At 41.1% G+C, this 26377-nt stretch overlaps 1 protein-coding gene and 1 non-coding gene across 4 annotated transcripts in view; both read left to right on the top strand.

Annotated features, from left to right (window-relative positions):
* The window catches only part of khdc4 (KH domain containing 4, pre-mRNA splicing factor), a 62178-nt gene extending 35992 nt beyond the window's left edge, over positions 1-26186 (top strand). The window contains exons 9-14 of one of the 3 annotated variants that reach the window (XR_004411499.1): positions 9180-9240; positions 12768-13105; positions 13539-13703; positions 17898-17976; positions 20741-20829; positions 25421-25673. Coding sequence is in view for 2 of the 3 variants with exons in the window: in XM_033018612.1 (XP_032874503.1) it covers positions 9180-9240; positions 12768-13105; positions 13539-13703; positions 17870-17976; positions 20741-20829; positions 25421-25737 (1077 nt within the window). In the remaining variant the exon portion in view is untranslated. Of the gene's footprint in view, positions 1-9179; positions 9241-12767; positions 13106-13538; positions 13704-17869; positions 17977-20740; positions 21022-25420 lie in introns of those variants that run through there. The other 2 variants (XM_033018612.1, XM_033018613.1) reach the window with 2 other exon arrangements.
* LOC116971625 lies at positions 11222-11368 on the top strand. Its single transcript, XR_004411523.1, has one exon. It is a non-coding gene; the product is annotated as a small nucleolar RNA SNORA47 (small nucleolar RNA).
* Positions 26187-26377: the final 191 nt, after the last annotated feature.

Here is a 26377-nt window from a genome sequence, read left to right on the forward strand (position 1 = left end):
TAATACGAACTGTGCGGAGGTGTAGGGCGAAGCTCTAGAGCAGTTGACACCTAGAGCAGCGGATGCAATAAATTGGAGATTGGAGGAGGTTCAGGTGAACCTCTGCCTCACCTGGAACGACTGGTTGGGTCCTTGGATGGAGTCGAGGGGAGAGGTAAAGTGACAAGTGTAGCATTTCCTGCAGTTGCAAGGGAAAGTACCAGGGGAGGGGGTGGTTTGGGTGGGAAGGGACAAATTGACCAAGGAGTTACGGAGGGAGCGGTCTCTGTGGAAAGCCGAAAGGGGAGGAGATGGGAAGATGTGGCCAGTGGTGGGATCCCGTTGGAGGTGGCGAAAATGTTGGAGGATTATCTGTTGCATGTGACAGCTGGTAGGGTGGAAGTTCAGGACAAGGGGGACTCTGCCCTTGGTACGAGTGGGGGGATGGGGAGTGAAAGTGGAGTTACGGGATATAGAGGAGACTGGTGAGAGCCTCATCTATAGTCGAAGAGGGGAACCCCCGTTCCCTAAAGAATGAGGACATCTCCGATGCCCTGGTGTGGAGCACCTCATCCTGGGTGCAGATGCGGCGTAGACGGAGGAATTGGGAGTAGGGGATAGAGTCCTTGCAGGAAGCAGGGTCGGAAGAGTATAGTCCAGATAGCCATGGGAGTCTGTGGGTTTGTAGTAGATGTCGGTCAGTAGTCTGTCACCTGCGATGGAGATAGTGAGGTCTAGAAACGGTAGGGAGATGTCGGAAATGGTCCAGGTGAATTTGAGTGCCGGATGGAAGTTAGTGGTGAAATGGATGAAGTCAGTGAGTTCTGACTGGGTGCAGGAGGTGGCACCAATGCAGTCTTCAATGTAGCGGAGGTAAAGTTCGGGGATAGGGCCACGGTACGCCTCGAACAAGGATTGTTCGACGTTAGTAGTCAGTAAATGCTTTTTAATGTTCATTTGTGGGATTTGGCTATCATTGGCATGGACAGCATTTACTTGTGTAGGAAGGCAGTGCAGATGCTATTTTACACCAAAGATTTATTTCCCATCCCTCGGGCAGCTGATAGTGAATTTCCTTCTGCCGTAGTTTCTTGTAGCATTTTTGTTAATCCGGTAGTTTAAAGTCGCCATGCTCCATGTTTGTTTCCATGTGTAATTTATGAAATGAGTGTACATTTGTGGTTTGATTTGAACTTGTGTGTCTGCATCATTTGACAAGGTCTGTTACTACTCCAGTTTCAAAAGCACTATGCTATTGCATCGTAGTAAATTAGTACTTAAGCAGATTTGGCCCATTCTTTCCAGCCAAAAATGGAGTACATCCTCCTTCCTAGCTCATGTCTGAGAATTAATCAATTTAAAAGCAGTATTTTGACTTCGGCCCGAAACGTTGCCTATTTCCTTCGCTCCATAGATGCTGCCTCGCCCGCTGAGTTTCTCCAGCATTTTTGTCTGCCTTCGATTTTCCAGCATCTGAAGTTCCTTCTTAAACATTTTGTCTTGACCGTCAGCTTTATGGAATTGTAATAGCTAATAGAATTATTATATGTATTTATTTTTTTCAATTGCTCCGTACAGTTTGTAACATTTTCCCACACCGTACATCAAGTAGGATAATGCTTTGAAATCAAAGTGGCCACATTTTTTATTCATTCATGGATAGTAGGTGTTGCTAGAAGACTTGCATTTATTGCTCATTACAGAGTCCTTACACTTCAAAAGGTCTTGAAGATGCTTTTGGATGTTCTGTGAGGGAATTGTAGATCTCTAATTGACCTTGGAAGTTGGTGAAATGCCATTGATATGCTTTGCTGCAGTCTGTGGCGAAGAGAAGGTGAGAAGTTTCTATAGAGGGAATGCTGGGATTTTGACTCTGAGGATGAAGGTGCTTGATAATATGATGGAAGTGTCACATCACAGGATGCCTTCGGTGTGAAGAAGTGACTGTTTCCACAAGGACAATGAAGTGGTCACTCTATCCAATATAACCATGGAGAGAGAGAGAGAGAGAGAGAGAGAGAGAGAGAGAGAGAGAGAGAGAGAGAGAGAGAGAGAGAGAGAGAGAGAGAGAGAGACCTACTAGGGGAAGATTGGTGAAGGTTTGTCCAAATAGATTTTCCATGTGTTGCTTCCCTTGTTTCCTACAGTAGGATCCACCTGGTAACTGACACCCTTTTAGATATCTACCAGTTTGTATGTAGTATGCTACCAAGGAATTCTCGATAACAGTTGTCAAAAGTCATCTGTCAGTGCTTTCTTCACCCTTCCCTGTATTGGTGATATTTTCAAGTGGTGGCTAGCTGATGGATAGATAATAATCAGCAACAAACTTCCTTTGTATTTTTCCTAACAGTCTTTATGTGGTTTGCAGATAATGGTGAAGATTCCAGGGCCACTCCTTCCATGTGAAGTGCTTTTGTTTTGAGTTTCCATGTGAGTCCCTGTCACCTGGCTAGGCTCATTTCTCAACACAAGGTTCAGTATGTTCCTTCCTCAGATTGGAGTATCTGCATACTGTTTCAAGAAACCCTATTGGATACACCTCTCAAATTCTGCCTCTTCCAAGCCTTCGGCACTGAGCATATCCCAGTTAATAATAGGGAATTTAAAGTCACCCATTAAGACAACTCTGTTAGACAAAATGCTGGAGTAACTAAGCAGGACAGGCAGCATCACTGGAGAGAAGGAATGGGTGACCCTTCTTCAGACTGATGTCAGGGGAGGGGGTGGGACAAAGATAGAATGTAGTTGGAGACAGTAATACTAGTGGGAGACCTAGGAAGTGGGAGGGGATGGAGAGAGAAAGCAAGGGCCATCTGAAGTTAGAGAAGTCAATGTTCATACCGCTGGGGTGTAAACTACCCAAGCAAAATATGAGGTGCTGTTCCTCCAATTTGCAATGGGCCTCACTCTGACAATGGAGGAGGCCCATGACAGAAAGGTCAGATTGGGAATGGGAGGGGGAGTTGAAGTGCTGGGCCACCGGGAAATTAGGTAGGTTAAGACTGACTGAGTGGAAGTGTTCAGCGAAACGATCGCCGAGCCTACGCTTGGTCTCACTAATGTAGAGAACCGACACCTGGAATAGCGGATATAGTAGATAAGGTTGGAGGAGATGCAAGTGAACCTCTTCATCACCTGGAAAGACTGTTTGGGTTCTTGAATGAAGTCGAGGGGGGAGGTGTTGCATCTTCTGTGGTTTCAGGAGAAAGTACCCGGGGAAGGGGTGGTTTGGGTGGGAAGGGATGAGTTGACCAGGGATTTTCGGAGGGAACGGTCTCTGCGGAAAGCAGAAAGGGGTGGAGATGGGAAGATGTGGCCAGTAGTGGGATCCTGTTGGAGGTGGCGAAAATGTTGGAGGATTATATGCTGCTTCGTTTCGTATCGAAGGCAACTCTGTTGCTTTGGCATCTTTTGGTAATCTGTCTACACATCTACTCCTCTATCTCCCGCTTGCTTTTACAGGTGCTTCTATGCCCTACCCACATTGCCTCAGTAGACAAACCCTACATTATGTCCTCTGAGTGCCGCTGTGACAATCTCCCTGAGTAGTAGGGCAACTTCTCCACTTCTTTTGCCTCTCTCTTGATTACGTCTGAAACCCCATGACATTGAGCTGCTTGTCCTGTCCCCCTCTCAACCACGTTTCTGTAATGGCCACAACATCATAGTCCTAAGCACTGATCCATGCTGCAAATTCATCTGCTCTCTCCTCAAGACTCCTTGCATTGAAATAAACAGATGACAGCCCATTGCGACACGACATTCCTTCACCTCTCCCTGCCTGTCCTTCCTTTGAGACTTACTGATCCTCACCTCTACCTTCTCATCACTCATTCTAATTTCTGACCTACTACTCTGGTTCCCACCCCTTGCCTCTCTAGTTTAAACTCTCTCGAGTAGCACCAGCAAACCTCTTTTAAGGATATTGGTTCTCCTCCAGTTCTGATGTAACCCATCCTTCTTGTACCTGTCCCAGAAGATAATTTATGTCTAACCCCCAATATTCACTTTGCAGGACCTAATCCCTTTTCCTACATATATGTCCTTAGGTTCTCTTCACTTTCCTGAAATACACATGATAGTTAGGAGAAGCCAGTGTGTGTTTCTTTACTGCTATGGCATATCTAGTATCATGTGTTGCTTGCAGCATTTCCCCAAAATAAGTAATATTACTATCCCCCTGCAATAATTGCCCTTTCTTGATGCATAGATTAAGTTCTATGTTGATTTATTTGTAAAATAATTGTTGTAGAAAATTTGAGTCTTCACAAGCATAGTTTATGGAAGAGGGAAACCAAATCAGTTTGCTCTTTAAATAGCAATCAATTAGTTAAGGAACTGTATGTATGATATAGATTAGGTCTAATCTGCATGTATGATATAATAGATTAGAGCAGGAATAGATATGGCTGTGACTGCTCTATAATGTAGTATTCTTTATTAATTGTTAAAGGCAGTAAACCTTGAAGTTATCATCAGAAGTTATTTGTGCAGCTATTTCTTTGTGTGCAATTGCTTCCAGGGTTAAGTGAAAAATGGAACAGAGGTTAATATTTTCCAAGGTATTGCAACTCCTGTTTCAGGACTCGACCAGCTTTATGGTGCTGATGAGAAACCTGATGGAAGTGGATCTCTCACTTGTCTGAGATGTGCAGTGAGCTAGCCATAGCAGACTGCAGCCATGGTAAAGAAGCTGTGTAGAAACTTGAAACAATTGTATCTGAAAGAAAGTACCTGAGATAATTTAAGATAGATTTTGGATTTTATATTAAGTACTGGATAAATCATGAATTGCATTTGAGCATATATGAAATATATTTTAAAACTTGCATACTGGATAATTTGGAGTGTTTGGTGTTTATTCTGTTAACAACTCTAAATGTTGCAAAGGTCTCATGGTACTATATTCAGATGAAACTCCATTGCTTTGTTTCTTTCCACAACCCCCATCTCAAAAAGTCTAATTTGAAATTCTACTTTTATTTCTGCTCCGTTTCTTCGGTACCATTAATCTCTTTTGCTCGTTCACTCACCTCCTGAATAAACAGCCTAAAGTGGCAATTCTTCCGCTATAATTTTCGAAACATACATTATTATCATTAATGACCTTAAATGCATTTATAGTTCCTTCTCTATCACAACATTATTGAAAACCCACCTACTTGAATATTGAATGTCAAATGTTAGTCCAAAAGTCTTGATAATTTAAGTGCCTGTCCAATTGTATCTTAAACGCAATGAATGTATTCCATCACCCATTCCATCGCCTTCCCTGGCAGAGAGGTCCAGATAGCAACCATCTGGAAAAAAAAGTACCGCTCAAATCCTCTTCAAAATTCCTTCCGCTCACCTTAAATCTTTGATCTCTTGTTTTTGATATGCCTATCGTTGAAAATAAAGTTCAACGATCTAGCCTATCTTTGCCTCTTATAACTTCATCTACTTCTGTCAGGTCAACACTGGCCATGTTGCTCCAAGGAAGCCCAGCATATAATTAAAGTCCTCGAGTCCAAGCACATCCTGGTGAATCTCCTCTGCACACTCTCCAAAGCACTGACATCCTTCCTATAATCTGGAACCTAGAATAGCACATAATTCTCTAATGCAGTCTAACTATCCTGGGGCCCATGCAAGTGCTCATGGCTTGGAGAAAGTGAAGGGAGTCAAAGAAGTTGTGGGTGAACTATGACGAGCATCTATGTCGGCATGGACAGGTTGGTCCAAAGGGCCTGTTTCCGTGCTATATGACTCTATGTCTTGAACTCTAATGTCCCACTGTTCATTAATGTCCTTAGCACCCTCCTGTGCATGTATTATTCCTATTTCATTTTTCAAAAAGCATTACCCTGCATTTGTCATGCCTAAGTTCCACCTGCAGTAGCCTTAAAAACATTCCTCACTATCCACAACACCACTTTCATGTCGTCTATAAAGCTACTAACAGTATCTCCCACATATACATATATATTGTTTATATATGTCAGGTGCCAGCATTGGTCACAGAGGTTTGATCAAGGAATAGAGACCCAGCCTACTCAACCTCTCCCTATAGCTCAGACCCTCTAGTCCTGGCAACATCCTCGTAAATCTTCTCTGAATCCTTTCAAGCTTGACAATATATTTCCTATAACGTGCTCAGAACTGAACACAATAAAAGTAAGTAATAAATTATATTAAAAAGTAAAAGTAAAAGTAGATGCTGGATATCTGAAATAAAACCAGTAAACACTGGAGGCCAATCAGAGTCTGTTGAGAGCAAGGGCATTAACATCAACAGCTGATTTGTATAGGTTCGTGGAGCCAGAGATTTATGAATGGCATTGGGGACAGAGTGAAAAAAAACCCCAACTGCAACTGTGAGATGTGGGCTGATGCTGGAAAGAGAAAAAAATGTTTTCCCTAAGATTGCATGAGGAAATGCCATGAGAAGTGAAATGGTTGGCAGAGATGAAATAGTAAATCAGTGAGTCACGGAGGGAATGGTGTGCTTGAAATGTTGACAAGCGGTCTGGTAGATCAGTCTGGTGATGGATATTGTACAAAATTATCCCGTGATTGTGGAACTGGTAGATGGAAGTTAAGCATAAGAGAATTGTGAGAAGGGCACAACATAGAACAGTACAGCACGGCAACAGGTCCTTTGGCCCACATTGTCAATGCCGATCATGATGGAAAGATAAACTAATCTCATTTGCCTGCACGTCCTTGAATTCCCTGCATTCCCTGGCAGCACGTTTCAGTCACCCGCCATCCTCTGTGTGGGGAATAAAAACTGCCCTGCACATGTTTTAAACTTTGCCCCTCTCACGTTAAAGCTATGCCCTCTAGCTTTTGACATTTTCATTCTGGGACAAAACATTTTGACTACCCTATTTATGCCTCTCCTAACTTTACATACTTTTATCACATCTCCTCTCAATCCAAGTTTCTCTGACCTAATCCAGGCAGCGTTCAGGTAAATCTTTTCTGCATCCTTTCCAAAGCCTCCACATCCATCTGTAATAGGGCAACCAGAGCTGCACGCAATACTTCAAATGTGGCCTCACCAAAGTCTTAGAGCTTCAACATGTCTTGCTGACTCTTATACTCAAAAGTGTGGGAAACAGAGGAGGTATGGTTGAAAGCCTTGTGAACTGGTAGGGTGGAATCGAAAGTTAGATTAAAAAGTACTCACGGAAGGATTTAATCAAGTTTGTGACCAATATCCATTAACACAAGCGCTCAGAGTTCCACAGATATTTTGGCTGCATGAATTCTGTGAAAGGAGGGTTGGAGGTCTGCATTCTCTTCTCTGTCATTTCAGCTCTGGTAAGATTTCCCACAACAAATCTTTTGAAATATTTTTATTTCTGCAACTTGCTCTCCACTGTTGATAAAACTTTTAATCATGTCTGTTTGTTTCATCTGCCATGCCCCCTTTCAGCTAGCACGTGGGTCAGATTCCCCATTTCTTTGATATCCACTCCATCACCCTCCATGTTTAATGGATCAGTCAATTTCTGCCACTGTAGTAAGATTCCACCAACGGCATTCCCTTCTCTTTCTGCATTCCAAATGGGAACTGTTCCCTCTGTTGCTCACTCTTCCGCCTCATTCAACCACTTCCTTTCCCACGGCATTTTCCCATGCAACCTTTTACCCATCAAATTTAGTGTGTTTGTTGTAAATTATGTAGTCTCTGCATTGAAGAAACCAAAAGAAGATGGGCAACATACCTCTCTCTGTTTAATCTGCAGCAGTGACACTGAATTCCAGTTGCCAGTCAGTTTAAACCTCCATCCCACTTTGACTATTCTGTTTGTGGTCTTCAACCTGCTCCAAAAATGTCTTAACAAGCTGGAGGAGCAGCACTTCATCTGTATAGACACAATACAAACCTTAGGATTCCATATGCAACTCAACAATTTCAATAACTTTTTGCTTTTCCTCTAAAACTACCCAGTTCCCTGCAACATTATTAACCTGTAACATTAATACAGTCTCTCTAAAATGTTGCCTGGACTGCTGAATATTTCCTATATTCAGCTAACTTCCTCACAAGCTGGAAAGGGTACAGAGAAGATTTATGAGGATGTTGCCAGGACTAGAGGGTCTGAGCTATAGGGAGAGGTTGAGTTGGACTCCATTCCTTGGAGCGCAGGAGGATGAGGGGTGATCTTATATAGGTGTATAAGATCATGAGAGGAATAGATCATGTAGATACACAGTCTCTTGCCCAGAGAAGGTGAATCGAGGACCAGAGGACATAGATTTAAAGTGAAGGGGAAAAGATTTATTAGGAATCTGAGGGGTACTTTTTTCACACAAAGGGTGGTGGGTGTATGGAGCGAGCTGCCAGAGGAGGTAGTTGAGGCTGGGACTGTCCCAACGTTTAAGAAACATTTAGATAGGTACATGGATAGGATAGGTTTGATGGGATAATGGCCAAACGCAGGCAGGTGGGACTGGTGTAGCTGGGTCATGTGTGGGCAGGTTGGGCCGAATGGCCCATTTATTTCCACGCTGTATCACTCTACGACTATTTATTATAAATTCAGATTTCCATTCACTTGTATCTTCCACAATCTCCAGTTCCAACAATGTTCTTTCTCTCTCTACTGCTCACATGCATCCCCTTCGATGTACATTCTGACAGATCAGCTGTGATCAATTATCATTCATCAATCTTTCTTAGCTGGAAGCTGTTGTCATCTGGATAAGCTTGGTTTCCACCCTGTTACTCTCGCTCCTCCCTGTCTGCAACATAAAATGCATTTGTTTCTCAGTCGGAGTTTCGATTGAAGGTCATCAACCTGAAATCTTAACTCTTTCCCTCCACATGCCGCTTATTTGCACAGCGACGTTAATTGCTTTTTCCAATATGCAAGTTAAACAGAATGACAATGGCTAATAGAAACACAATAGTCTATTAACGATGATTACATGTTCAGACTCTTTGGGGAGTGTGTGGGGAAAGCATACTGTTTTATGATTCAAGCCACAGGGTGACTGATATGAAGGCATTTAATGTTGGAAGAACTAATGAAGCCATTCTTTATAGACAGAAAATGTTACCAAGATGTTAATATAATGCAGTAATAAGGTATAACCTAGTTGTGTTTGGACCTAAGCCATGGATGCATAATGTCAAAGAATGATATGCATGTATTGATATTCATTTGCAAACTAATACAAGGTGAATGCTATCTTTTTTTAAGGTATATGCAGAGTATACCAGATACCAAAGCCAGATTACAACAGGACTGGGTCCACCATCAGGTATACTTTGTGGTGTGAATTTTGAAGGATATAAATAATAATGTCATGTCTATTACTTATATTACCAAGTAAGAGAGTTAAATGTTTAGGCAAGAAGCATCATGAAAATAAGTGTCAAGATTGCAAGTTTCATTCCTGGGACAAGGAAGAACTATCCTGTTGTGCTAGGCAATATTGAATGAATTTATTTTATAAAATCTAGAAGGGACGATAGAAGATTTTACCAATTCCATAAATTTCAACAAAGAACCCTGGTAAAATGTACAATAGCTGCTTTCCATGCCTGGAGAGCAAGAGTGTATTCTTCCTCATATTAGTGTAAATGGTTAGTTGTTTAGCACAAGTGAAGGGGAAATAGAGTCAAACAGCATGGTAACAGGCCCTTCAGCAAAATCTGTCCACGTCGACCAAGATACCACATCAACTCTCATCCCACCTGCTCACTTTTGGCCCATATCCATCTAGACCTTTCCTGTCCATGTATCTGTCAAAATGTATTTTAAATATTGTTATAGTACCTGCCTCAACTATCTCCCCAGCTTGTTCCATATACCCACCACCCTCAGTGTGAAAATGTTGTCCCTTGGGTTCCTATTAAATCTTTCCCCTTTCTTAAACCTATGTTCCTCTGGTTCTTGATTCCCTTCCTCTGGGTAAAAGACTTGCATTCACCTTATCCATTTCCCTCATGATTTTATATACCTCAATAAGATTATCCCTCAGCTTCCTGCGCTCTAAGGCATAAAGTCCTATCCGGCTCAATCTCTCCCTACAGCTCAGGTCCTCGTGTCCTGGCAACATCCTCATAAATCTTCTCTTTCCAGCCTAATGACATCCTTCCTATAACTGGACCAAAACTGAACACAATGCAGCCTCACCAATGTCTCATACAATGTAACATAACATCCCAACTTTTATACTCATGAATCTGACTGATAAAACCCAATGTACTGAAAGTCTTCTTGACCATCCTATCTATCTGTGACATCACTTTCAGAGAACCATGTTCTTGTACTCTTAAATCTGAGAAGGTCTTGGTTTGACATCCCTAAAGTCAACACTTTGTACTTATCTGCATTAAACTCCATTAGCCGTTCCTCTGCCCACTTGCCCAGCTGATCAAGCTCCTGCTGTCATTTTTGATAACCCATCTACACTATGATACCGGCTTGGGTATGAAGAAGGGTTTCGGCCTGAAACGTTGCCTATTTCCTTCGCTCCATAGATGCGGCCGCACCTGCTGAGTTTCTCCAGCACTTTTGTCTACCTTCATTATGATACCACCCACTTCAGCGTCAAATATCTTCACTCAGGATGGTGAATCTTTGGAATTCACATTTCCAGCGGGTTGAGGATGTCTATTCATTGCTGAGAATAAATTAATTTATTTGACGTCAAAGGAATCATATTATATTATGGGAAGGTGTGGTATACCAACCATGATCTCACTGTACAATTAGGACAGAATTGAACTATTTTCTATTCGAATCTTCCTTCATTAATCAGTGAGTTCAAAACAAAATATGTATGGTATTAATCAACTAATAGTGATGAGAAGATGCTTCCTCATGTTCTTTTTAAACAATAGAATTTCATTTATTTTAGTTGTCAATATAATGGTTTACGGTTGGTCAGGCCTCTATTTCAGTGTGAGGAAGAAGTTTTGGAAATTGATTTCAGTACCGATCTAATATAGATTGAGAGCTATTCCGAAACTATTAACTTCCAAGATTTTTAGAATTAAACAAGTTTATGGATTTGACTTGTTTAAACCCTAGAACTTTAACACTACCAAGTTTCACGTGGTATGCAGCCGCATGTTCACTGTTCAATGCGTCAAATGGATACAATCTCTACACGTTGATTTATTATTAAAAACTATTAAGAATTATTTCTGAATATAAACAAAGTATTTCTAATATGCTGATTTTGTTTGTGGCTGTTGGTATGTATTTTATATTTTAATTATATAATAAAATCGTGGAGGAATGAGAAAGTGAGGTAGCCTAACAACAATGCTGCACTCACTGGTATGACCCTCCCAGATTAAAATTATGCAGCAATTTGTTTTACTGAGCGCCAGCACTTAATTGTTGCTAAAGCACACTACTGTTACTGCATACACAAACCCCTTAATGATACTATTACATTTAAAAATCATTCTTGAGGTGAACCTAGTGCATGTTAGAAAACACAAAAAAAACAATCTATATCTTGCTCCCACCTTTTAGGGACCAGTTTTAGGAAAAGGCAACTCTTGAATATTCCACGGCATCATTTTACAAAGTGTTTTCTGCCCAAGTGACTGAGAGATGGGTCACTTTATAAACTGGCCACCGTATGGGCAAACCTGATGCTCAGATCATAAGGTTTGACCAGCTTACAAGGCATTCTGGAAACCAGAACCCTTGCTCACCCAAGTCTTTTGATGGGAGCAATAGTCCTTTACTCCTGGCACATTAGGAATGGATAGAAGGAACTGCAGATGCTGGTTTATATCGAATATAGAAGCAAAGTGCTGGAGTAACTCAGCTGGTCAGGCAACATCTCTGGAGGAAAGGAATAGGTGATGTTTTGGATCAGAACCCTTCTGCAGACTCTGAAGAAGGGTTCCAACCCAAAATGTCACCTATTCCTTTCCTCCATAGATGATGACTGACCCGCTGAGTTACTCCAGCATTTTATGCCTACACATTCGGAATGGATGTAAACAGAGAGAATGAAGTGCAGAAGAATTGCTGTCGGCCTTTGGGTAGAATGGTGGAGGAACAGTAGGCTACCAGATAGTGGGACAAATGCTGGAGGAACTGAGGAAGGAAGAAGGCTCACTAACCAAACCATTGACTGGTTTCTATTTCAACTTGACTGCTTGACTGGCAAAGTTCTTCCAGCATTTCTGTTTTGATTTCAGATTCCAGCATCTTCAGTTTAATTTGTTTGCCAAATAGTGGGGTCAAGTTTGGGGTAAGGATAGAGAAGAGAGAAATGAAGGGTTGGGGGAGAATGGCAGAGAAAGTAAGTATGTGCATCCGTGTCCATCTCTCCTTGGTCCTTCCCCCAATACTAATGGCTGGTGTGGGTTGGTTAGTTTTCAATCAATTCACATTTCCAGCGGGTTGCGGATGTCTATTCATTGCTGAGAATAGATTAATTTCTTTGACGTCAATGGAATCATATTATATTATGGGAAGGTGCGGTATACCAACCATGATCTCACTAGAATAAGGACAGAATTGAACTAGTTGGTAAAATTGGTTAGGTCATATGTGTAATAATGTAACCAGTTATGATCCTTACTATAAAAAGGATTTAGATACATCAGAATGAATAGATTGCCCCATAAGAGGAAAGGTTGAATCTGGCATTGCTATTGCTGAACAGTATTTGAATTCCTTTCCAATAGGCATTGTCTGACATGTTAGGTTTGTAATCTCACCAGTTAATTAGAAAAAGCAAAGATAATTTTTGATCATGTGTGACACAATTGAACATGAACCTTATTTTTTTAAATCTTCAATGTTTTGCAGTTTATTCCATGGTGACACCGTCTCCAGTCATTGGTCCTGCCCAGAATCCTATTTCTGTTTTACCTCCAGTGATGACGTCACAGCCCTATCCAATTCAGCCACAGACAACTGTCCCATACACGTTTGCAAACACAAATGCACAGTTTACTACACAGCAATTTAGGCAGCCTCTTCCAACATCTTATGCTACTGGAATGCCTACAGAGATGAATCAGAACCAAGTGGTGTCAGGAATGGTGAATCAAGGATCGCCGAACAACTTTCAAATGCCACAACCAATGCCAGGACCTTGTTTTACACAACAGCCTTTGCAACAAACTGGAGCAAATTTGCAACAGGTGACAACATAAATAAAACAAACTTGTATAACGTCAGTCAATGAGCTTTGAAATAAGGTTTGGTGTGAGCTAATGTGTAATGTGTAAAACAATTATAAATTAGACTGCCATTTTTTAAACTTTATCTCAGATTTGGGCATTGGAAATAATATTCAATAACATTCAGATTGATGTTTCAGTTTTCTTTGTAAAATATTATGTAACCACGTGTGAAGATGTAATTACCTCTAATGAATGACTGAGCTCTGAGTTTATAGCTTGGAGTATAGCCGTTAGTAATGCATTTGGATTTGCATGAATTGTTAATGTTCCTTGTCATTTGGGGGAATAATTCTAGTGAAAACAAACCCTGGCATTTTCAGCTTTTGTAATGATGGCTTGAGCGTTTCCTCATTTTGAAAAACTACTCCAACTAAGTGTTGGTCATTTATAGGTTCAGTCTGTAAACTCCACCCACATGCCGCTCTCCATGTCCAGCTCAGAATATCAGTTCCAGGCCTCGGGTAACAATAACCCAATGCCACCACCTGGGCCACAGAAGAGACGCTTCACAGAAGAAAGAGCAGGAAATACACCAGAAGGACTCCTTGGATACAGGGTAGGTACATTCATAATGTGCGTGTTTGAGAGAAGAAGCCACTCGGTGTAATACACCAAAATAATTCATTGCATTCGGATTTTAGGGATGTTCAGAAGAGGGAGACTCTGATTGGCTTTATGATACAACTGGACCTTCAATTGTAGGTGGTTAGAACAAACCTCGATTTTTAAAATCCAGATACCAAGAAAAATTTTGTTTTATATGGTTGAAGGAACTATTTTAAGATTTTGAAAGAATATCCAAAGCTAATAAAACAGTTAACTGCATACTTTTAAAATAAAAATGATACATGTGAATTTCAGAAAATTGGAATAGGAGCAGGCTACTCGAACCCTGAAGACTGCCCCACCTTTTAGTATGACCGTGGTTGGTCAGACCTCATTTCTTATGTGCCGTTCTATCTTACCCTGAGTTCCCTGATCTTTCAAAAATGTATGTATTACTTTCAATACCCACAATGATCTAGCTCCCAACAACCACCAGAAGAGAGAATTCTAAAGATTCATCATCCTCTTAAAAAATTCCTACGTGCCTCGGTATTAAATTGCCATTCTTAATTTTGCAAATATATCCTCTTGTTTGACATTCTCCCTCAGCGGAAACAACTCAACGTTTACCCTTTCAGGATCCTTAAGGATCTTGCCTGTTTCAATAAAGTCACCCCCATTTCTCTAAATTCTAAACAATACAGATCTATTTTTTAGCTGCTTGTGATAAGGTAATCCTCTCATCCCAGGAATTAGCCGAGTGAATCTTTTGGATTGCCTTCAATGTCAATGTATCCTAACTTAAATAAGGCGACCAAAACTATGCACAGTATTCCAGGTGTGGCATCACCAGTAAGTTGACCAAAACTATGCACAATATTTCAGGTATGGCATCACCAGTAAGCTGATCAAAACTATACACAGTACGCCAGTTGTTGTCTTACCAATACTCTATATTTGTAAAATATTCCCTATTTTTAAACTCCAACCACCTTGGATTAAAGGGCTTCTTGCCATTTGCCTTCTTAACCACTGGCTGCACCTGCCTTTTAACCTTTTGCACACTTTATGCAAAGAATCAGTGCATAAGAATATCTGACTCCTTTTCACACCGCTCATTGGCAATCTTTCTCCATTTATATAATATTGACTGTTAAAGCTGTGCATTAAACTGCATTTGTCAACGGTTTGCCCACTCAGTCAATCTAATCCTATCCCGTTGCAGAAACCTAAATCACAAGACGTTCTCCTACCCATTTTTGTGACATCGGAAACTTGCATACCTTGCATTCTGCTCCCGTCTCCAGGTTATTCATATCAATTGTAAACAATTGAAGCTCAAGAATGAATCCATGGCACATCTTAGTTAAATGGCATTACGTTTAATTTTGGCAAACAGATATTTGGTGCACATTGTACATTTTTAGTATGTGCCATCTGATTTTGCTAGCATAGCAAAGCGATCTTAAGTTAAGAGAAATAACTTAAAAAAATATTCTAGCAAGTATATAGAAACTTATAAAATTATAAAAACGTATAGAAACGTATAAAATTATAAAAGGACTGGCCAAGCTAGATGCAGGAAAAATGTTCCCAATGATGGGGGAGTCCAGAACCAGGGGCCACAGTCTAAGAATAAAGGGGAGGCCATTACTGAGATGAGAAAGAACTTTTTCACCCAGAGAGTTGTGAATTTGTGGAATTCTCTGCCACAGAAGGCAGTAGAGGCCAATTCACTGGATGAATTTAAAAGGGAGTTAGATAGAGCTCTAGGGGCTAGCGGAATCAAGGGATATGGGGAGAAGGCAGGCACGGAATACTGATTGTGGATGATCAGCCATGATCACAATGAATGGTGGTGCAGGCTTGAATGGCCAAATGGCCTCCTGCACCTATTTTCTATTCGAATCTTCCTTCATTAATCAGCGAGTTCAAAACAAAATGTATGGTATTAATCAACTAATAGTGATGAGAAGATGCTTCATCATGGTCTTTTTAACCAATAGAATTTCATTCATTTTAGTTGTCAATATAATGGTTTACGGTTGGTCAGGCCTCTATTTCAGTGTGAGAAAGAAGTTTTGGAAATTGATTTCAGTACCGATCTAATATAGATTGAGAGCTATTCCGAAACTATTAACTTCTTCCAAGATTTTCAGAATTAAACAAGTTTATGGATTTGACTTGTTTAAACCCTAGAACCATAGACTTTAACACTACCAAGTTTCACAAGTGGTATGCAGCCGCATGTTCACTGTTCAATGCGTCAAATGGATACAATCTCTACACGTTGATTTATTATTAAAAACTATTAAGAATTATTTCTGAATATAAACAAAGTATTTCTAATATGCTGATTTTGTTTGTGGCTGTTGGTATGTATTTTATATTTTAATTATATAATAAAGTCGTGGAGTAATGAGAAAGTGAGGTAGCCTAACAACAATGCTGCACTCACTGGTATGACCTCCCAGATTAAAATTATGCAGCAATTTGTTTTACTGAGCGCCAGCACTTAATTGTTGCTAAAGCACACTACTGTTACTGCATACACAAACCCCTTAATGATACGATTACATTTAAAAATCATTCTTGAGGTGAACCGAGTGCATGCTAGAAAACACTAAAAACCAATTTGCTCCCACCTTCTTTTAGGGACCAGTTTTAGGAAAAGGCAACTCTTGAACATTCCACGGCATCATTTTACAAAGTGTTTTCTGCCCAAGTGACTGAGAGATGGGTCACTTTGTAAACTGGCCACCGTATGGGCAAACCTGATGCTCAGATCACAAGGTTTGACCAGCTTACAAGGCATATCTGGAAACCAGAACCCTTGCTCACCCAAGTCTTTTGATGGGAGCAATAGTCCTGGCACAATAGGAATGGATAGAAGGAACTGCAGATGCTGGTTTATATCGAATATAGAAGCAAAGTGCTGGAGTAACTCAGCTGGTCAGGCAACATCTCTGGAGGAACGGAATAGGTGATGTTTTGGATCAGAACCCTTCTGCAGACTCTGAAGAAGGGTTCCAACCCAAAACGTCACCTATTCCTTTCCTCCATAGATGATGACTGACCCGCTGAGTTACTCCAGCATTTTATGCCTACACATTCGGAATGGATGTAAACAGAAAGAATGAAGTGCAGAAGAATTGCTGTCGGCCTTTGGGTAGAATGGTGGAGGAACAGTAAGCTACCAGATAGTGGGACAAATGCTGGAGGAACTGAGGAAGGAAGAAGGCTCACTAACCAAACCATTGACTGGTTTCTCTGTCAACTTGACTGCTTGACTGGCAAAGTTCTTTCAGCATTTCTGTTTTGGTTTCAGGTTCCAGCGTCTTCAGTTTAATTTGTTTGCCAAATAGTGGGGTCAAGTTTGGGGTAAGGATAGAGAAGAGAGAAATGAAGGGTTGGGGGAGAATGGCAGAGAAAGTAAGTATGTGCATCCGTGTCCATCTCTCCTTGGTCCTTCCCCCAATACTAATGGATGGTGTGGGTTGGTTAGTTTTCAATCAATGCTTATTTCCAATCTAATCATTTGACTTTCATTGTCATACAGCACGAAAACCGTCCCTTCAGCCCATCTCGACCAGACTGACCAAGATAGATCAGCCATGATTGAATGGCTGAGTAGACGCGGTTCCGAATGGCCCAATTTCACTCCTATGACTTATGAACTAATGTCCCATCTCAGCTAGTCCCATTTGCCCATGTTTGGCCCAAATCCCTCCAAACCTTTCCTATCTATGTACCTATCCAAGTGTCATTCAAATGTTTTTATTGTTTTCCTGCCTCAACTACCTCCTCTGGCAGCTCATTCCATATACACACCACCTGTTAAGTCATTAATGCAGTGTCAAGTTATTACTTGGCTTGGCAGAGAAGAAAACTGATTTACAGCCATTCAGGTGTTTAAATATTTTTTTTATATATAATGAAAACGTCAAGCTGTTAAAAGTATGCTGTTAGCTGTTTTGCTTGTTCATTCAGTTTGGTGAAGAGGTTCCAATTAAAATTATAGTCCTTGCTAATTCCCAACTAGCTCTGACCTTTTTTAAAAGAAACCTTGTTTGTGTAAGAAAAACTAATTTAATATAGGTGTGCGTAATCGAATTTGTTTTCTACTCTGTATGCAATCACGCCTGTTGATTTCTGTGGCCTTTTTTCTACTCATAGCACGGACCATTTCACTTGACTAATCTAGGTACTAGGAGCAGTCAGGATATGGGACCTGGGTTGAAGATAGCTGCTGATTCCATTCTCTTTGGAAGAGGAAGAGAAAGGTAATTCTTTACTTTGTAAAATTGTAAGATGTTGTCCAAAGTCAAAAAAATTGTACGTACTTTGTCCCTCTGGTACACCTTGAAGGCACAGGATACTCCTGCTTATGTTCATCTTGTTAGGTAACAGAGATGTAAAGATGGATGTGGTGTCATATTAAATGTGGCCAGGCTAATGTTGACAGAAAAAGGGCAGAAAATGAATGATACTTTATTGTCACATGTGACAAGTCACAGTGATAGTCTTTGTTCAGCATACCCATGGTATGTAAAAAGAGTTGACAAGTAAAGGGCACTGACAAAAGCTGTTGGTCCAGCGATCCATCATGCCAGTCCTTCTGTGGCAGTGAATTCCACAGATTCACCAGCCTCTGACTAAAGAAATTCCTCTTCATCTCCTTCCTAAAGGAACGTTCTTTTATTCTGAGTCTAGGACCTCTGGTCCTAGACTCTCCCACTAGTGGAAACATCTTCTCCACGTCCACTCTATCCATGCCATTCGCTATTCGGTAAGTTTCAATGAGGAGTCCCCTCATCCTTCAGCGAGTACAGGGCCAGTCCCGTCAAACGCTCATCATATGTTAACCCACTCATTCCTGGGATCATTCTTGTAAACCTCCTCTGGACCCTCTCCAGCGCCAGCACGTCCTCGGATATGGGTCCCCAAAATTGCTCACAATACTCCAAATGCTGCCTGACCAATGCCTTACAGAGCCTCAGGATTACATCCCCGTTTTTGTATTCTAGTCCTCTTGAAATAAATGCCACATAAAGGGCGCCGCCAATTCTGTTGGTCCAGCGATCCATCGTATTTAACATTTTCCAGAATGCAAACAAAAGTAGATATTAAGAATTAACATCAATTTATTTTCTTGAGAAAAATCTATTAGATCAGTAAGTAATATAAAAGCTATAGTGTTATTCATCAAGGCCCGGTCATCAAAAATTGTAGGTTATATTTTCTACTAGGAAGATTATTGGTAATTCTTGGTATAGTTCAGAACACAAGCTGTTCTGAATTTTCATAAATCAAATTCGGACTAGTTATATTGGCTGAAATGATTTGTTTTAATGAACATTGAAAACATGTTTTTTTCATATCTTCTATGCCAAGAACCATTCTGATGTTCAATCTCGTGTCTAGTTCATATTGATTTCAAGTTTTACATATTGTTCTTTAGTTCCATTTCTGCTATTTTCTGTGTTGCTTTTTAACTATTCTGACAAAATTGGCTATCCCTTAAAAGATCCATTGAAATGGTATGTCATGCAAATAAACAAACAATACCTAAAAATTGCTGTACTATTACAAAACTATTAGTGTAGTTCCTTGATTGAATGAATGGTTGGGTAATACAAATATGGAATAAAATTCAATGCAATATTTAGAACATTGGGAACTCAAACATGGAAGGTTTCATGGATTGATTTGATAATACGGGTCCACCTTTAATCCAGACAAAATAAAACAAAATCCTCCCCCTTCCCCCCCCCTCCCCCCCCCCCCCCCCCCTCCGGATGTCCCCTCAGAAATGTGGCGTCTGGACTGGATGAGGCGGCTGATCTCAACCTCATTGGGATTGGCATGTCGAATTTGCCCCTGCAGCTGTTGCCCTGCAACTCTGTCCCAGTCAGAGCCGGCAAATCCGTTGCCATGGCCGAGTTAAATGGCGATTGGCATGTCGAATTTGATCCCTGTAGCCGAGGCACTGGAATTCTGGAACGGTCGCAGTCGGCTGATCCCTTCCCATAGCCATCTACTGAGGCTGACTTTGCGGGCCGATAGCTCTGCTCCATGGCTGTCTAGGCGGACTGTTCCAGTACAGTTGGACTCCTCTCGGAGACCATGACCTGCTGGTCCCGCAATTCAGAAATGCTCTGGAATCAAGGATGCCGGAAAATCTGTCGTGTATGGCGTGCACAGCCTAAAGTTCTAGACCAAGGGTAGACATCCAGGTCAGGACAGCATCAGTTACTGAGTGGATGGCTTTGATGCCTCCAGGGAAATTCACGATGTGTGGGATGGTCTGGTCTGCAGTTGCAAGCAGGGCTGTCTGTCATCCCCCACTTATGCAGGTGATGGGCTGTTCTTGCATGGAGGGTGCGGATTCTGTTCAGGGTTAGCCATGGAGGTCAAAACCCGGTGGTTTCACTGTGGGGTCTGTGATGTTGTGTTGGCATCTTTCCAGGCTCTGCGCCACTCAGTCTTAGAGTCAAAGTCTTCCAGGGACTTGACTGAAGACCAGAAGGGTTTGCGGGACTTCAGGCGCATGTTGGGCAGATTGTTCAAGTCAGCTTGGATGGGAAGGTCAGGGTTAGCCTCGATGATGCACCAATCTTTCAACATCCTCTCCCTTCTGCGTATGCTGGGAGGGGCGACATGAGAGAGGACAGGGAACCACTGCAAAGGTGTTGACTTAAGCGTCCCTGTGATATCCGCATTGCAGAATTAAAGAGTGTCAACTCGTTTGGTGTGGCAGCTATTAGCCCAAGCTGTTGAGCAAAACTCGGATGTTGAGTAGACTAGGGCTAAGCTTGTGGTACGGAGGGTGTGTCCTGAAGGAAAATCTGTGGTGGACCTGTATTGAAATGGATGCTGATGGATATTTAAAAACATTTTTAGAGAATTTCTTCAAAATTCAAGTTTGGGAATTGGCTACTTAGCTTCCATTATGCACTTAAAAGTTTAATATATCTTTGGGTTCACCTGTGCTTTTGCCTGTTGTGACCAAAATACGAGACTCAGATTGTTCTTACTACTTTGTAGGCAGCTGATGCCCCTGATGTCCAACCATGGAGATCGGTCGGAAATGCCAAAGACCGCGATGCATATGTTACGTCCTTTAAACATGCAAGGTGAGGCCCAGTGCACCTATTCTTCTAAATCTGACAATTTTTTTTCTCAAAGTTACGAAGGATTTATGTTCCAAAAAAATACTAGGTTGACCCAACAAAACTGGAATATTTTTCATTCCCGCCTCTTCTTTTGAAAAGAGTAACTTCCAATAAGGCACAGTACCTTGGATATCTACATAACCTCCACGTGTTAACCTGTATACTAATCATCAGCAGGCTATTTGATTAAGCAAACTTCATCCTATTGTCGGCTCCACTTGCATTTAGATTGCTCGATCGTTACTGCACAATATATGGGAAGTCAACTGGATTTCGTCTATTCGCCAACTCAATCCACATTCTTTGTATAATGATGTTGCAGCCACCTCTAGCTTGCAGTCCTTGCTAAGATCTGCTACACCAGTAGCTGCACCTGCGCATGTTCATAAGTGATAGGAGCAGAGTTAGGCCATTTGGCCCATCAAGTCTACTCCACCACTCAATCGTAGCTTCACCCCCATTTCCCTACCTTCTCTCCATAACCCCTGACACCTGTACTAATCAAGAATCTATCTATCTCTGCCGTAAAAATATCCATTGACTTGGCCTCCAGTCTTCTGTGGCAATGAATTCCACTGATTGAATAAATTCCTCCTCATTTTTCTAAAGGAACGTCCTTTTATTCTGAGACTATGACCTCTGGTCCTAGACTCTCCCACTAGTGGAAACATCTGCACATCCACTATCCAGGCCTTTCACTATTCAGTAAGTTTCAATGAGGTCTACCCCTCATCCTTCTAAACTCTAGCGAGTAGAGGCCCAGTGTCGTCAAACGCTCATCATATGTTACCCACACATTCTGCGGATCATTCTTGTAAACCTCTGGACCCTCTCCAGCGCCAACACATCCTTCCTCAGATATGGTGCCCAAAATTGCTCTCAATATTCCAAATGAGGTCTGACTAGTGCCTTATAAAGCCTCATTACATTCCTGTTTTTGTATTGTAGTCCTCTCAAAGTAAATGTTAACATTGCATTTGTCTTCTTTACTACCAATCAACTTGCAAATTAACCTTTTGAGAATCCTGCACCAGCAGCGCTCCCAAGTCCCTTTGAACGTCCGATTTCTGAATTATCTTCCCATTTGGAAGATAGTCTGCGCCTTTATTCTTACTACCAAAATGCATGATTCCTCTCTTTGCTACACTGTATTCCATCTGCCACTTCTCTGCCCACTCACCTAACCTGTCCGTCCTTCTGCAGAGTCCCTGTTTTCTCTGCCCTTTCACCTATCTACGTATCGTCTGCAAACTTGGCCACAAAGCCATCAATCCCCTCATTGATATCATTGATATACACCGTGAAGAGCCAGCACCGACCCCTGTGGAACTCCACTGGCAGCCAACCTGAAAAAGCCCCCTTTATTACCACTCTTTGCCTTCCGACATCCAGCCAACCTGCTATCCATGCTTGTATCTGCCCTTTGATACCATCAGCTCTCATATTCTTTAGCGGCCTCATGTGCGGCACCTTAATCAAAGGCTTTCTGAAAATCTAGGTAAACAACATCCACTGACTCTCCTTTGTCCTGCTATTTACTTCTTCAAAGAATTTCAACAGATTCTTCAGGCAAGATGTCCCCTTCACAAAACCATGCTGATGTCAGCCTATTTTATCATGAACTTCTTCGTACTTCATCCTTTATAATGGACTCTAAAATCTTATCAACCACTTAAGTCAGGCTAACCGGCCTATAGTTTCCCACTCTTCTGCTTTGCTAATTGCTAAATATACTTGCTGACTATGCCTGTGGCCTTAATTTTTAAACTTCTATGATTAGAAATAACTATAAAGGTAAGATGAACTTGCTCATTGTTCTCCCAGTGCATAAGTAACAATACATGGTGCATCAGGTTCCTAAAATATGCAAATTGGAAAAAATACAGAAGTAAAAATGGTACTGATTTTCCTACAATGTTGGAGGAAAGGAGGTACTATCAGTTGATGTAGGAAATTATTTTTAGAGTGTTTCCTTTCTTCATTAACTCTCAGATCTCTGTCCTCATTTATCTGAAGGTCTTCCAACAGTAAGAAGTAGAGCTGGGATTTTGATCCTTCAAATGGGCTCTTTGGGCTCACACGAAATGATTCAGTTACCTTTTTGTTTAGCTTTTAGATCTGCCTAATATACCAACTCTTGTGTAATCATTGGTTCCAGTTGGGGATGAGTTCCATTCCTTGGTCACTGATGTTGCTTCCAAAGCCACGTGAACATAAAAGGACAGGTCCCCGTGGAAGAGATGGATTATATGAGTCCAATAGTGTCACGAATTTCCTTTGCAAATAAAAGCTTAGGTTGGTTAATTGTACATTTCAGGAAGTTGAAAAGTGATTGGAAATTAGAGACCAGGTAAATTGGTCATTATAACTATCATGATGCACATCTGTGAAAGGAGCAGATCACTTAACAATATATTGATTTGCATCCATAATATTTCTATGAAGATTGGATTTTTTTAGAACATTGGACAACATGAAAATGAATTGGCTTTTAAACCATGATTAGAACTGAGAATTGAGTTTAGCCATAGATGCTGATCCATAGATTCATAGATGCTGCCTCACCCACTGAGTTTCTCCAGCATTTTTGTCTACCTTTGAGTTTAGCCATTAAGCTTTGTGACTCAATTTAAATATATAGATTCTGATAGTATGTTGAGTTAAAATATCTTAGAAAATGATCACTCCTATTTGATGAATTCTTATTTCATAAACCTGGGAGAGCTTAATTCAGAATCTAATTGAGATATTCTACTTGCTGTAATGTAGGTGAATTTGGCTGACTTAAAATTGTTATTGGATGTACTTAAATAAAAAGATGATCACTTTGTTAGCATTGTACTCTGGCCATTCCCCCCCCCCCCCCCCCTCCCCCTCCCCCCCCCCCCCCCAGTACTCAACGGGAATTAGAAGAACAATATGCCGGAAGATTGTAGGCAGTGGCAATACTAATAGGGTTATAGTTGGAGACTTTACTGTCCTCAATATAGACTGGGACGGCCATAGTGCCAAGGGCTCAGATGGGGTGGAATTTGGAGTTCAGGAAAGTTTCCTCGGGTGATATGTTGGGGACCCGACTGGGGAGGTTGATCTACTATTTAGAAATTTGGCAGGACAAGTTGACTGAAATGTCAGTGGGCAAGCACTTTGGGACTAGTGACCACAGTTGCATTTATGTTTTAAATAGTTATGCATAAGGACAGGGTGGGTCCACAAGTTCTAAATTGGAACAAGGCTAACTTTGATGGTATTAGTCAGGAATTTGCAAATGTTGATTTGTGTCATTTGTTTGCAAGCAGAGGGATATCGGGAAAGTGGGATGGTTTTAAAAGTAAGATAGTGAGAGTTCAAGGTATGCATGTTCCTGTTGAAGTGAAGGGCAAGGCAGATAGGAATGATGAACCCTTGCTGATGAGAGAAATTGGGGTTCTGGTTAGGAAAAGGGAGGCATGAGTCGGGTTTAGGTAGCTGGGGCCCGAGAGTAGTATAGGGATCGAGGAGCATACTGAAGAAGGAAATCAGGAGGGAAAATGGTTCTAAATGAATAGTTTACCTAAAAACATGATGGAAAACATGTTTATATTTTCTCTAATATACTACATTTGCTTAAAAATGTTAACCATTACCTGCCCTTGCTAATATTAAGTTTGGTGCCATGTGCTAAGGTAGTGGAGATAAGTTCCAATATATCTCCAGCAAGTAAGAATATTATTGCTAACGTTTGAGGGATTGATTTGTCAGATAGTGTTTTGATAATTAAAAAAAATCTTTGCCTTTTTTATTTACACTAAAATTAATTGCCTGAGCTATTTATTTAGCTGCTATAAAAGAATATTATGTGAGTACAGTATTTATCAGGTGATGTAAATATAACTGGTACATCTAATATGGCAAAGAACAAGAAATCCATAATGCTATCATTGCATCTTTGGAGATGCCGTAAGTAAGAGATGTCTACTTGGTTAATCCTTGATACACAATCAGTTGTGATGTTTTTGCATTGGGTTGAATTAATGGTTACTGTATTAGTTGCTTCATCACTGAACATTGCAACTTTGCTAAACAAAAATTATGGTATTTGTAAAATATAATGTAAATTAACGTGTGGGGTTGAGTGGCAGGAAATTAGATTAATATGGATGGGTACCTGATGGTCATGGTGGGCTGAAGGGTGGTTCTCTGCTATATGTCTCTACAGCATTCTTTTTTGAGAATGTTAATATAAGCACTTGGTAATGTGCAGTTTGTAATTGTGGTACAGATTGAACATATTTACATGTAGCAGTTGATCTGAATTTAATTTTCCTTTTTGTGTCTTGTTTTCTCTTACATGTTTCTGATGGGACATCACCTGCTGCTGTCAACTTGACATGGCTTTATCTGGCATCTTCATTTGTGCACTATACTGTTGCTATCTCGATGCATTGCCTGTAAATATTTTTAAACATTAACAATATGTTTGTTCTCTTTCCCACAAACTAAAATCTTTTTGACATTGAATACTTCTTGGCTTTCTCGGTGTGTTTGGGGATTCTTTTCTCTTAAAATGTAGGTCATATGTCTCCAAGCCATAAGCGACACAAGACAAGCGATAGCCTATGTGCATTGGCACAGTATGGCGAGGATTCTTCAGACGAGGAAGACGACCGTCATAAACGAGGTGGGAGATACCGAACTTCTGGAAATGGTTCACGCAATATGTATCATCCCTACTTTCAACACTCGATCCACCGTCCCCCTCCTCACCACCACATAAATCATCGTCCGCAGCTGCCGCCACCGCAGCAGCAGCAGCAACAACAACAACAACAACAACATGGCATCCCAAGGTCTCACAATTCCATGCCCTTCTGGATGGCACCCAACTAATACTGAAAATGTTGTGATTGTATTTTTGTCAATGTTCTCTTCATGTGCAGCTAAACCACGTGTTCAAAAGAGCCTGTGTGTGTGCGCTAGGTGTGGTAACATTACCGAATATACCAGCAGCACTCCTGGAATTAATTTTGATGGACCACCATAATCAAACGGCTGACTGCAACAGTGGACAATGGACTCATGCAGGATGCAGAAACTTGTGAAGAACCATATTATTGGCATTTCTTTCTGTTACAGCACTGCATTAGCTGCAATAACTTGAAGAGTAAACTCGCACTACCTTCAGTGTACAATTTCCAGAAGTGAGGATTTAGTGACAACCACCGCTTTCCCCACTGGTACGGCGCAGAAGCATGATTCATGCACCAACCTTTTATGTTGTAATGGGCAAGGATTTTAGTGTATTAAATACAGCTGTAAAATAAAAGTATGTGAAGAAATTGTGTATCGTGTATTAAAATTGGAACTCAAGGCAATTTACGTACTGCAACAAACAATGATGGATGCGTTTGTTCTGCAGTCCTATGGTTTCAAGTACAGCTTGCCTGCTGGTTTCAGCAGACATATCAAAATAACTTGGTGTTTAGTTTCGATCGGGGGTGGAAGGATGGTTCCCGTCTATTTATGGAAG

The sequence above is a fragment of the Amblyraja radiata genome, chromosome 3, assembly GCF_010909765.2.
Source record: "Amblyraja radiata isolate CabotCenter1 chromosome 3, sAmbRad1.1.pri, whole genome shotgun sequence".
Classification (NCBI taxonomy): domain Eukaryota; kingdom Metazoa; phylum Chordata; class Chondrichthyes; order Rajiformes; family Rajidae; genus Amblyraja; species Amblyraja radiata.